This window comes from Triticum dicoccoides, chromosome 1B (genome assembly GCF_002162155.2).
Source record: "Triticum dicoccoides isolate Atlit2015 ecotype Zavitan chromosome 1B, WEW_v2.0, whole genome shotgun sequence".
NCBI lineage: Eukaryota > Viridiplantae > Streptophyta > Magnoliopsida > Poales > Poaceae > Triticum > Triticum dicoccoides.
Genome location: NC_041381.1, coordinates 539,757,836 through 539,770,568, shown reverse-complemented (window position 1 = coordinate 539,770,568; position 12,733 = coordinate 539,757,836). Strand labels below are relative to the sequence as shown.

The window sequence follows — 12,733 nt, the reverse complement described above, 5'->3', positions numbered from 1 at the left end:
GAGACTTGCTGGTAACGAGATTGAACTAGGTACGAAGATACCCACGATCGAATCTTGGGCAAGTAACATACCGATGACAAAAAGAATAACGTATGTTGTCATAACGATTCGACCGATAAAGATCGTCGTAGAATATGTGGGAGCCAGTATGAGCATCCAGGTTCCACTATTAGTTATTGGCTGAAGCGGTGTCTCGGTCATATCTACATAGTTCTCGAACCCGTAGGGTCCGCATGCTTAACGTTCGATGAAGATATTGTATTATATGAGTTATGTGATTTGGTGAACGAATGTTCTTCGGAGTCCTGGATAAGATCACTGACATGACGGGGAGTCTCGAAATGGTCGAGAGGTAAAGATTGATATATAGGACGATGGTATTCCGACACCGGAAGTGTTTCGGGAAGCACCCGGTACTTATCGGGTCACCGGAAGGGGTTCTGGGCACCCCGGCAAAAGATATGGGCCTTATGGGCCAAGAGGCGAAAGACACCAGCCACAAAGGGGCTGGTGCGCCCCCCCATATGGGCTAGCCAAATTGTAGAAGGAAAGGGGAAGGAGGAATGGAAAAAGGGAATAGGATTCCCTCTCCCCCTCTTCCCTTCCTACTCCGAATAGGAATAGGAGAGGGGGGTTGGCCGAATTGGGAGAGGACCCCAAGTAGGATCCTCCTACTTGGGGCGTCCCCTTGGCTGCCTCTCCTCACCTCCAACCTATATATATGTGGGGAAGGGGCACCTACAAGACAGAACAACAACTGTTAGCCGTGTGCGGCGCCCCCCTCCACAGTTTACACCCCCGGTCATATTGCCACAGTGCTTAGGCGAAGCCCTGCGTGGATCACTTCACCATCACCGTCACCATGCCATCGTACTGACAGAACTCATCTACTTCCTCGACACCTTGCTGAATCAAGAGGGCGAGGAATGTCATTGAGCTGAACATGTGCAGAACTCGGATGTGCCGTACGTTCGGTACTTGACCGATTGGAGATAGAAGAAGTTCGACTACATCAACCATGTTGTCTAAATGCTTCCGCTTTCGGTCTACGAGGGTACGTGGACACACTCTCCCCCTCTCGTTGTTATGCATCTCCTAGATAGATCTTGCGCGAGTGTAGGAATTTTTTTGAAATTGCATTATACGTTCCCCAACACACATGAGCAGAAGAGAAGGGGTTGCTCAGTCCCAAAACAAAAACCTACGCTACATCGAGGATGGCTTGAATCCCATTAGCGCCATTAGCGCCGGCTTTGACTAGGCGCGCACATCGTCTTGGATGACCGAGAGCAGGTCATCAATGGAGGGTTGCCGATGATCGAAGATGATGGCGTTGCGGTGCTTCCATATGGCCCAAGCAACCAAGGGGACGATCGATGAAAGGCCTTTCCGGAGGCATGGGGGAGGGGGGACTCCGCCAACGCTGTGCACCACCAAGCGTAGAGAGTAACTTGCCCATCTGGCGGGTGGATGGTGAACTTGCACCAGGCAAGGGTGCGGTGCCAGACGGACCTAGAGAACACACAACCAACGAGAAGGTGGTGTTTGTCTTCAGGGTCTTGATCGCATAGGACGCAGCAAGGCGGGTGAGCCATTGCGCGCTTGGCCAATCTCTCGGTCGTCCAACACCGGTTTTGTTTCGCGAGGAAGAGGAAGATTTTGACATTCGGGGGGCCCATCCCTTCCATGTAAGCTGCCAATCAGGGTTGGGGATGGATCCGTGCAAGAGCGCACGGTAACATGAGGCGGTTGTGTACACCCCACTGCCAGGCGGTTGAAATTTGTTTTTTTTATAAAGTGCGACTTTTATTATCTGAAAATGTAGCATCAAGCGGATAGAAAGCATTATGAGTAACACCCGGCCACTACATAACGAAGATGCACACAGCCCAATCCAGAAGTCTGACAAAAATTCGTGAAATAAAATCGACAAATCAGCAACAGTAGAGTCCTATAGACCGACACTATGCCTATGTCGAAGGGGGTTGAAATTTGACTTGAATACGAAAACTTTACAAAGAAACACCATTCTTTAGAAAAGCCCTAAATGGAGCTTCTCGTTTGATATTTGCACTTTAATTCTTCCAACAAACTGTAAGAGAGATAATTGAAAGATTAAGTACTCCACAAGCACACCCTGATGCATGTATATACCCAAAGTTTGTACATCTATCACACGGAACTTCCTTTCGTTCGTTCCACTCAAGCCAAGAGTATATGGTGGATCAAGCAGATGGTAAGTATATTAACTGAGAGACCATCCTTCTAAAACCCCGAGAAGAAATACAGCTACTTCACTTTTACAACCCATCTACAGTAATATCTATTTCGTTTAGTTGTAGCTTGTTTCCCTTCTGAAGCTGTTGCGATTTGCCTGCTTTGAGCGGTCAGCAGCGCCACTGGGAGACACGAGATTGCTCACCGCCCTCGCTATCTGGAGCTTGACCTGCCCCCTCTTTGCCGGAGGCCTCTTCTCCTTGCCAAAGCTGTTGTTGCTGCTGTACTGGTGCTCGTACTCCATCACCTTCGATCTTCTTCTTGCTCCTTGAGGGAGTCCTGGACTAGGGGGTGTCCGGACAACCGGACTATCATCGTCAGCCGGACTCCAAGACTATGAAGATACAAGATTGAAGACTTTGTCCCTTGTCCGGATGGGACTTTCCTTGGCGTGAAGGCAAGCTTGGCGATACGGATATGTAGATCTCCTACCATTGTAACCGACTCTGTGTAACCCTAGCCCTCTCCGGTGTCTATATAAACTGGAGGGTTTTAGTCCGTAGGACACACAACCATTACAACAATCATACCATAGGCTAGCTTCTAGGGTTTAGCCTCCTTGATCTCGTGGTAGATCCACTCTTGTACTACCCATATCATCAATATCAATCAAGCAGGAGTAGGGTATTACCTCCATCGAGAGGGCCGAACCTGGGTAAAAACATCCTGTCCCTTGTCTCCTGTTACCATCCGCCTAGACGCACAGTTCGGGACCCCCTACCCGAGATCCGCCGGTTTTGACACCGACATTGGTGCTTTCATTGAGAGACTTGATCTTCGCCCCTGGCCATCAGGTCAGGTTTGGAAGCCTAAACTTCACAACCGACATCCGCAGAGACTTGATCTTCGACGGATTCGAGCCATAGCCGAGCGTGCCGCGCTGTCATGATGGGCATGATTTAGCTCTGCCGCCGGACAGTGCCCTGGAGGCCGCACACGAGTCCGCTCTGACCCATAGTTCGGAGCAGACCGCGCGGATCGAGGACAGGTGGCTGGACACCGCCTCGGAAGCCACAACTTCTACGGCGATGGAGCCGAATACTAACCTTGTCCCTTATAAAGCTCGCGACTCTGAGGCGCCCGACTCCTTGGCGGACTCCGAACCTCCTGCGCCCCTGCCAATCGAATCCGATTGGGCGCAGATCATGGAGTTCACCGTCGCGGACATCTTTCAGCACTCACCCTTTGGCGACATCCTAAATTCGCTAAAGCATCTCTCGTTATCAGGAGAACCCTGGCCGGACTGCGGTCAGGATGGTTGGGATGCGGACGACAAAGAAATTCAAAGCCCACCCACCACCCACTTTGTAGCCACTGTCGACGATCTAACCGACATGCTAGACTACGACTCCGAAGACATCGACGGTATGGACGACGATGCTGGAGACGATCAAGAACCAGCGCCTACAGGGCACTGGAAGACCACCTCGTCATACGACATATACATGGTGGACACCCCAAAGGATGGGGACGGCGAAGAAGCAGCGGAGGCAGATTCTTCTAAGAAACAGCCCAAGCGCTGACGTCAGCGGCGCCGCTCTAAATCCCGCCACAATAAGAATGGAGATTCCGGCACCGGGGACAATAACACCCCAGAGAGTGACGAAGACAACCCCCTCCAGCAAGATTCAGCACAGGAGGACGGGGAAGCCAGCCCTCGAGAGAGAGAGCGGCAGACGAGGAGGATGAAAACTACATGCCTCCCTCCGGAGACGAGGCAAGCCTCAACGACGACGAATTTGTCGTGCCAGAGGATCCCGTCGAACAAGAGCGTTTTAAACGCAGGCTTATCGCCACGGCAAATAGCCTAAAGAAAAAGCAGCAACAGCTTCAAGCTGATCAAGACCTGTTGGCCGACAGATGGACCGAGGTCCTCGCGGCCGAAGAGTATGAACTCGAACGCCCCTCCAAGAGCTATCCAAAACGCAAGTTGCTCCCCCGACTAGAGGAGGAAGCATACAAACCTTCATCACCAGCGCACAATACGGCAGACCGACCACCCCGTGGTCGCAACAGAGAGGCATCTAGGCCCCCCATCAGGACCGTACCCCGGCACCGCTCGAAAAGTACGAAGACACGAGGGAATGCGCCGGACTTGCGGGATATATTGGAGGACAAGGCAAGACAATCCAGATCTATCTACGGATCACGTGGGCGCCCCACGACCCACGACGACTACCGTCGCGCCGGATACAGCAACTCCGGCCGGGCCGAACACAACAGACAACGCTCTCTTGAGCTATGTCATGATATTACTCAATATAGAGGCGCCGCACACCCACTATGCTTCACAGATGAAGTAATGGATCATCAAATCCCTGAAGGGTTTAAACCCGTGAACATCGAATGCTACGATGGCACAACAGACCCCGCGGTTTGGATTGAAGATTACCTCCTTCATATCCATATGGCCCGCGGCGACGATCTCCACGCCATCAAGTATCTCCCACTCAAGCTTAACGGACCATCTCGGCATTGGCTTAACAGCTTGCCCGCAGAGTCAATTGGGTGTTGGGAGGACCTGGAAGCCGCATTCCTCGACAACTTCCAGGGCACATATGTGCGACCACCAGACGCCGATGACCTAAGCCACATAATCCAGCAGCCAGACGAATCGGCCAGACAGTTCTGGACACGGTTCTTAACAAAGAAAAATCAAATCATTGACTGTCCGGATGCGGAGGCCCTCGCAGCCTTCAAACATAACATCCGCGACGAGTGGCTGGCCCGGCACCTAGGACAAGAAAAGCCGAAATCCATGGCAGCCCTCACATCACTCATGACCCGCTTCTGTGTGGGAGAGGACAGCTGGCTAGCTCGCAGCAACAACCTCAGCAAAAATGCTGGCAGTCCGGACACTAAGGACCACAATGGCAGATCGCGTCGAAACAAAAATAAACGCCGCGTTAACAGCGATAACAATGAGGATACGGCAGTCAACGCCGGATTCAGAGGCTCTAAACCTGGTCAGCGGAAGAAGCCATTCAAAAGAACTACTCCGGGTCCGTCCAATTTGGACCGAATACTCGACCGCTCTTGCCAGATACATGGCACCCCCGAAAAGCCAGCTAATCACACCAACAGAGATTGTTGGGTATTCAAGCAGGCAGGCAAGTTAATTGCTGAAAACAATGACAAGGGGCTGCACAGCGACGACGAGGAAGAGACTCGGCCGCCGAACAGTAGAGGACAGAAGGGTTTCCCCCCACAAGTGCGGACGGTAAACATGATATACGCAACCCATATACCCAAGAGGGAGCGGAAGCGTGCACTCAGGGATGTATATGCGATGGAGCCAATCGCCCCGAAGTTCAATCCATGGTCCTCTTGCCCGATCACTTTCGATCGAAGAGACCACCCGACCAGTATCCACCATGGCGGATTCGTCGCATTGGTTTTAGACCCAATCGTCGATGGATTTCACCTCACTAGAGTCCTGATGGACGGCGGCAGCAGCCTGAACCTGCTTTATCAGGATACAGTGCGCAAGATGGGCATAGACCCCTCAAGGATTAAACCTACAAAGACGACCTTTAAAGGCGTCATACCAGGTGTTGAGGCCAATTGTACAGGCTCAGTCACACTGGAAGTGGTCTTCGGATCCCCGGATAATTTCCGAAGCGAGGAGTTAATCTTCGACATAGTCCCGTTCCGCAGTGGCTATCACGCTCTGCTCGGACGAACCGTGTTTGCAAAATTCAACGCGGTACCGCATTATGCATACCTCAAGCTCAAGATGCCAGGCCCTCGTGGAGTCATCACGGTCAACGGAAATACTGAACGCTCCCTCCGAACAGAGGAACACACAGCGGCTCTCGCGGCAGAAGTACAGAACAACCTTTTAAGGCAATTTTCGAGTTCGGCCGTTAAACGACCGGACATAGCCAAATGCGCCCGGAGTAACATCAAACAAGACCACCTGGCACGTTCCGAGCACGCGTAGCAATGCGGCCCCAACCCCAGCCCTTGCATGATTGCAAGACCAGCTCTTCGCGTACATCATTACGCTTTGAAGATACCATGGGCATAGGGGGAGGGGCACGACCTCGACAGGCCCAGAGTGCGGCTCAACCACACCAGGGGCTCCTAAGTGTGTCGCTCTTTTTATTTTCCTTTTTCTTCTTTTTATCCACAGGACTCCGTTCACCAGAGACCCTGTCCGGCGGTGAACCTGCCGAACTCACGATGCAACAGCCAGGGAAGGACAAAGGCTACGATGAACACTCAGGTGGTCTCCATTATGAGCATTAAATTTGTTAAATACACCATTCCGCAGCCTACCCCTGGAGGGAGACACTTCTAATAGTCCAACCCTTGCTTACCGCACTATTTGTATCGTTCTGCACTCATGGCAGAATCTCTTGAATAAACAATGCATCACTTTTTGTTTATAATTGCATTTCCTTTTTACATATATGTTTATTCTTGACATCTTGCACCCGTACATTTTGGTACGGCCGAATACGCCAGGGGCTTATGTTTCCCGCATTATGGTGTGATAAGTCCGAACACTTTCACAAGTGCGGCACCCCGAACTTATAGCATTATATGCATCGGCTCCGAATCATGTCTTGGGTCAATAGTTGGGTTTGCCCGACTCCCATGTTTTGGTACCTTACGTTCCGTTCCGTCGGCTAAGGTAGCATTGGGAGAACCACTGCGATTGCGCCCCGGTTGATCTGGGCGAGCGCCTCAGTGGAGAAAGCTAAAACTGACTGTCATGATAAGGCGAGAGCTCGCCGCTGTTCGAGAGGTCTTTTCGAGTGCCTAAAGACTTATGCCTCTTCGACCGAGGAACCGGCTGTGTCCGGCCCAGGCGTGGATAGCGCCCCGAACTCGGTCTTCCAAATACTAGGGGCTTCGCCGAAATTTAAAATTATAGAATTCTATGGCTAAGTGAGAGTGTTCAAGCATTATAAGTCCGGTTGCCTTGTTCGTTGTGTTGAGCGCCTCCCTAGATGGACCCAAAAATGGGAACAAGAGTGCTCAAGTTTATCCCGAACACCCCAACACTCGTGGCATGGGGGCTGAAGCCGACGACTTGCCATCTCTTAGATTTAATAAACGGCTGCACAGAAGGTAATATTTTAAATCAATAAGCGTTGCTTAACGCATATGAACAAAGTTTTCAGCGCACAGCATAACACATTGCGAGTTTACTCAATAATTACATCTTTGGGACACTCATCCGCAATCTTGCGGGCACCCTTCAGGACACTCTTATAGTACATCTCGGGCGTACGATACTCCTTGCCCGCTGGCGTCGCGTCCGTGATAAGCCTCTCCGCATCCAGCACGCCCCAATGCACCTTTGCGCGGGCAAGGGCCCGACGGGCACCTTCAACGCAGGCGGAGCGCTTGATGACTTCCACCCAGGGGCACGCATCCACCAGCCGCCGCACGAGGCCGAAGTAGCTCCCAGGCATGGCCTCTCCAGGCCACAGCCGGACTATGAGGCCCTTCATGGCCTGCTCGGCTACCTTGTGGAGCTCGACCAGCTGCTTCAGCTGGTCGCTAGGGGGCACCGGATGTCCGGCCTCAGCGTACTGAGACCAGAAGACCTTCTCCGTTGAGCTCCCCTCCTCGGCCTGGTAGAATGCGGCGGCATCGGACACGCTGCGAGGCAGATCTGCAAACGCCCGTGGAGAGCTCCGAATTTGGGTAAGTAACAGGTAATTTACATTCACATGCTTGCTTTGCATGAAAAATGCCTTACCCGCCGCTATTTTCTTCACCGCCTCAATCTCCTGGAGGGCCTTATGGGCCTCGGCCTTAGCGGCTTTGGCACTTTCAAGAGCCGAGGCAAGCTCGGACTCTCGAGTCTTCGAGTCGCGCTCCAAGCTCTCATGCTTTTCCATGAGAGCCTGGAGCTCTTGCCGTACCTCCACCACCCGCGCCTCCTGCTTCTCTCGCTCTGCTTGTTCCGCGGCCGCATTGCTTTCGGCCGCGTACACGGCCTCCTTCAGGGTCGCCACCTCGTTCGTGGACCCTACAGTACCCACGTTATCCTTGTTATTTCTATTGCAACCAAAATCCTTTTTTGTAAGGTACAAATTTAAAAGTGGTGTTACTCACCTTCTTTGTCCTCGAGCTGCTTCTTCGCAAGGCCGAGCTCTTTCTCGGACCGCTCGAGGTCCTGCTTCAAAGCACCGACCTCTGCAGTCAGTGCGGCAGAGGTCAGCAGCGCAGCCTGCAAACCCATATTGACATAATTTTTAGCACTCCTGCGTATATCTTTTTTAAGAACCCTAATCCGGTTTTTCTTTCCGAACACCAAACCGAGCATCAGGGGCTACTGTCTATGCGGTATTACATTACATATTTTAAACTTCTTACCTCAAAGCCTGTTAGAAGGCTGCTGCAGGTTTCGGCCAGCCCGCTCTTGGCGAGCTGAACTTTCTGAATCACCGCACTCATGATAGTGCGGTGTTCTTCCTCGATGGAAGCGCCGTTGAGCGCCTCCAACAAGTTGTCCAGCGCCTCCGGTTGGACGAAGGCTGCCGGGGTCACGGTCTTGCCCTTCTTACGAAGGGGCCGCCTGCCGGACTCCGGAACCACTGCGGGTTCCGGCATGGAGTCCGGCACAAAGTCCGGGAGGCTGCCTTGTGGCACCTCCGGAGCCTCCTCCTGATGGGTCCCTTCCTGGGATCCCACCTCGGCGTCCTCAGCGTCGCGAGGGGTGGAGGCAGTCGGAATGGAATCTACATCCGACGGAGCCAATGACCCGCTTGATGAAGCGGGAAGATCATCATCGGCCGGACTACAGGTAGTGTGCGGCATTAGAAGGACACTATGTGACACAAAAGAGAAATTATAAAACATTCAGGAATCCGGATACTTACGATCTTGCCGGAGGCCTGGCCCTTGAGGGCCACTCTTTGTCGCCAACGTTGGCGTTGGCGGAGCTGTCCGGGGGAAGGGTCCTTCCCCTCTTGGACCCTTCGACCTCCCCCGTTGGGGAAGCCTTCCTTTTCCTCTCTCCCCCCTTCAGGGGAGAGTCCTCTTTCTCCTCCTCGTCTTCGGGGGAGGAGTCCGCCTCGGAGCCATCGGATGATGAGTCCGATATCACCTGGCGCCGGGAACTTCTTCGAGTTCCCATGGCCTTCTTCTTGGCCTTCTTCTCCAGCACCACATAAAGTGTCGGGACTAGCAGCCCCGTTAAACGGGCGTCCGCTGGGTCTTCGGGAAGGGGAGCCGGACAATCTACCTGTCCGGACGTCCTCTGCCAGTCCTGTCAAAGGCATTGGGAGTTTAAATCCCACATAGAGTCAAACTATGAAAGAAAATAAGTGTCCCATAGAGGATAACAAAGCTTACCTCACCGGCCGGGCGCTTGGTGCTGAATCCGCGGTCTTCCGTCGCGGATGCGGGGGCTTCTCCGCCCTTGAACAGCACCCTCCAGGCAGCTTCGTACGTCGTGTCAAAGAGCCCGCTCAGGGTCCGGTGCTGTGCCGGATCGAACTCCCACAAATTGAAGGCCCACTGTTGGCAGGGGAGAATCCGGCGGACGAGCATGACCTGGATCACATTGACAAGCCTAAGCTTCTTGTTCACCAAGGTCTAGAGACAGGACTGGAGTCCTGTCAGCTCCTCTGAACTGCCCCATAGCAAGCCCTTCTCTTTCCAGGAGGTGAGCTGCATGGGGATACCAGATCTGAACTCAGGGGCCGCTGCCCATTTAGGGTCACGCGGCTCGGTGATGTAGAACCACCCCGATTGCCATCCCTTGATGGACTCCACGAAGGCCCCCTCAAGCCAGGTGACGTTGGGTATTTTGCCCACCATGGCGCCTCCGCACTCCGCTTGGACGCCCTTCACTACCTTCGGCTTGACATTGAAGGTCTTTAGCCACAAACCGAAGTGGGGCCGGATGCAGAGGAAGGCCTCGCACACGACGATAAACGCCGAGATGTTGAGGACGAAGTTTGGCGCCAGATCGTGGAAGTCCAGGCCGTAGTAGTACATGAGCCCCCGGACGAAGGGATGAAGTGGGAAGCCCAATCCGCGGAGGAAGTGGGGAAGGAATACGACCCTCTCATGGGGCCTGGGGGTGGGGATGAGCTGCCCCTCGTCGGGCAGCCGGTGCGTGATGTCGCTGGAAAGGTATCCGGCGCCGCGCAGCTTTTCGATGTGCTCCTCCGTAATGGAGGAGGCCAACCACTTGCCTCCCGCTCCGGACATGGCTGGAGAAGGTCGAGGCGAGATGTGCGGACTTGGGCGCTGGAGCTCGAGTGCGCGGAGATGGATAAGCAAAGGAGGAAGAAGGAGTAGGTAAAAAGGGTGGATCCTTATCCCCTTATATATGGGCGGACGAAGACTATGCGTCCCCACCGGCCTGGTAAAACTCGCTTATCTCCCAAGTGCCACCGTCAATGGCGCGGTTGGGTTACCCATGTCTGTATTGATGGGAATCCCGAAATAAGGGGAACACGATCTCTGCTTCGACAAGACGTGCCAAGGAAACCGCTTCGCTAAACGTGCTGAGGTGGTATAATAAAAAACAATTCAAGTAAAGGCTTGGTGGTGGTATAACGCCATGCCACAAAATACGTCAGCAGATTGAACTTGTGTACATATTATTCTCTCTACGGTGGAATGTGGAATTTATTTTGCAGAGCCGGACACTATCCTGGTGTTCACAATCTTCTATGAATTATTCGGAGGAGGAAGCTGCCTTGCAATGCCGAACAATATGCGCGCCGGACTCATCGTCATTGAAGCCTGGTTCAGGGGCTACTCAGGGAGTCCTGGACTAGGGGGTGTCCGGGCAGCCGGACTATCATCGTCAGCCGGACTCCAAGACTATGAAGATACAAGATTGAAGACTTCGTCCCGTGTGCGGATGGGACTTTCCTTGGCGTGGAAGGCAAGCTTGGCGATACGGATATGTAGATCTCCTACCATTGTAACCGACTCTGTGTAACCCTAGCCCTCTCCGGTGTCTATATAAACCGGAGGGTTTTAGTCCGTAGGACACACAACCATTACAACAATCATACCATAGGCTAGCTTCTAGGGTTTAGCCTCCTTGATCTCGTGGTAGAGCCACTCTTGTACTACCCATATCATCAATATCAATCAAGCAGGAGTAGGGTTTTACCTCCATCGAGAGGGCCCGAACCTGGGTAAAAACATCGTGTCCCTTGTCTCCTGTTACCATCGGCCTAGACGCACAGTTCGGGACCCCCTACCCGAGATCCACCGGTTTTGACACCGAAACTCCTCCTCCCTACTTCTTTTGTGGTGTGTCTTGTGTGTCGAAGCCAAGTGCTCACTTGAGGAGGGATGAGGATGCAGGAAGGTATTTATAGGAGCACGAATGTTGCCTGCATCAGTTGGCTATACGTGTGTGCATCTTATTGTTTGATTTGTATTCCTATATTATTATATTTGCTTCTATCTTGAGGAATAAGGTGCCAAGGCGATAAAGATTCAGATACTTGCACCATTCTTGGTTATCTGCGCTAGCCAATTTTGGTCGTCCACGGTACAGTGATATAGAGAGCAAAATACAGCGTTGCCTATGGAGACACTTTTATAAGATTTGAGAGCACACCTGTCATTTCACCACTCATGAGGCCAAAACACAGCTTGCCTTCTGCGGATATTTCTATGGAACTTGAGAGCACACCTCTCATTTTACCACTCAGGCCAGAAGACTCTGATGAACTACACGAGTTCAGCTAGTATTTCAGTTCAAGCCCTAATCTTTTGGGCAACGATCTGCGCCGGCGCACCGGCCCAATCGTTGGGCCGGTTGTAAGTGCATCTAGTGCCACCCCTAGTTGGTTTTGGAGTATTGACGACAAATTTGGTTGAGGGACTAATGCGTCTGTGGGAATTGCAGGATAACGCAGGTAGTGTCCCTCATTGATTCGGTTTACCTACCAGAGATGACCCCTAAAAATGTATGAAGACATTGACGACAATGGTGGTATGTGAAGATATTCATATTGAAGACTATGACATGAGAAGACATTGAGTGAAGACTATGGAGCGTGAAGACTGTGTGGTTTTGTTGTTTCCTTTTTCTTCTTTGTTGAGTCATAAGAACCACCATACTGTTAAGGGGGTTCCAAGTGAACAAAGTCAGAATGACTGAAGTGATGCTCAACCCAAATCCTATGTCTTCGAGCGAAGACAATGAGAGCAAATATTATCCAGAGCTGGATGAGTCAGCTTTGCTTGTAGCCCAAGTAAAGTTGCCATGTGTGTTTGAAATCTGACCGTTGGAACACATGTCAGTTCCTTAGTGACCCAGGGTCATTTCGGACATATCAGGTCGGGTTGCCTAGTGGCTATAAATAGCCCACCCCCTACACCATAAATTGGTGGCTGCTCAGAGTTAGTGCATGGCTTTTGTCGTTTGAGAGCAACCCACCTCGAAGCCTTTGAGATAGAGAAATCCTTGCGAGGACAAAGCCCAAACACCCAGAGCCAAAGAGTGTTAGGCATC

General features: G+C 52.3%; 1 protein-coding gene across 1 annotated transcript; it reads right to left on the bottom strand.

Moving 5' to 3' along the window:
- Positions 1–2,332: 2,332 nt before the first annotated feature.
- Positions 2,333–2,521, bottom strand: LOC119307994. Its single transcript, XM_037584111.1, has one exon. The coding sequence runs from the start codon at positions 2,519–2,521 to the stop codon at positions 2,333–2,335; it is 189 nt and encodes a 62-aa protein (XP_037440008.1).
- Between the last annotated feature and the right edge of the window lie 10,212 nt (positions 2,522–12,733).

Excerpts from the sequence above, each read along its gene's own strand:
- LOC119307994 (XM_037584111.1), bottom strand. The coding sequence starts at position 2,521 with ATGGAGTACGAGCACCAGTACAGCAGCAACAACAGCTTTGGCAAGGAG.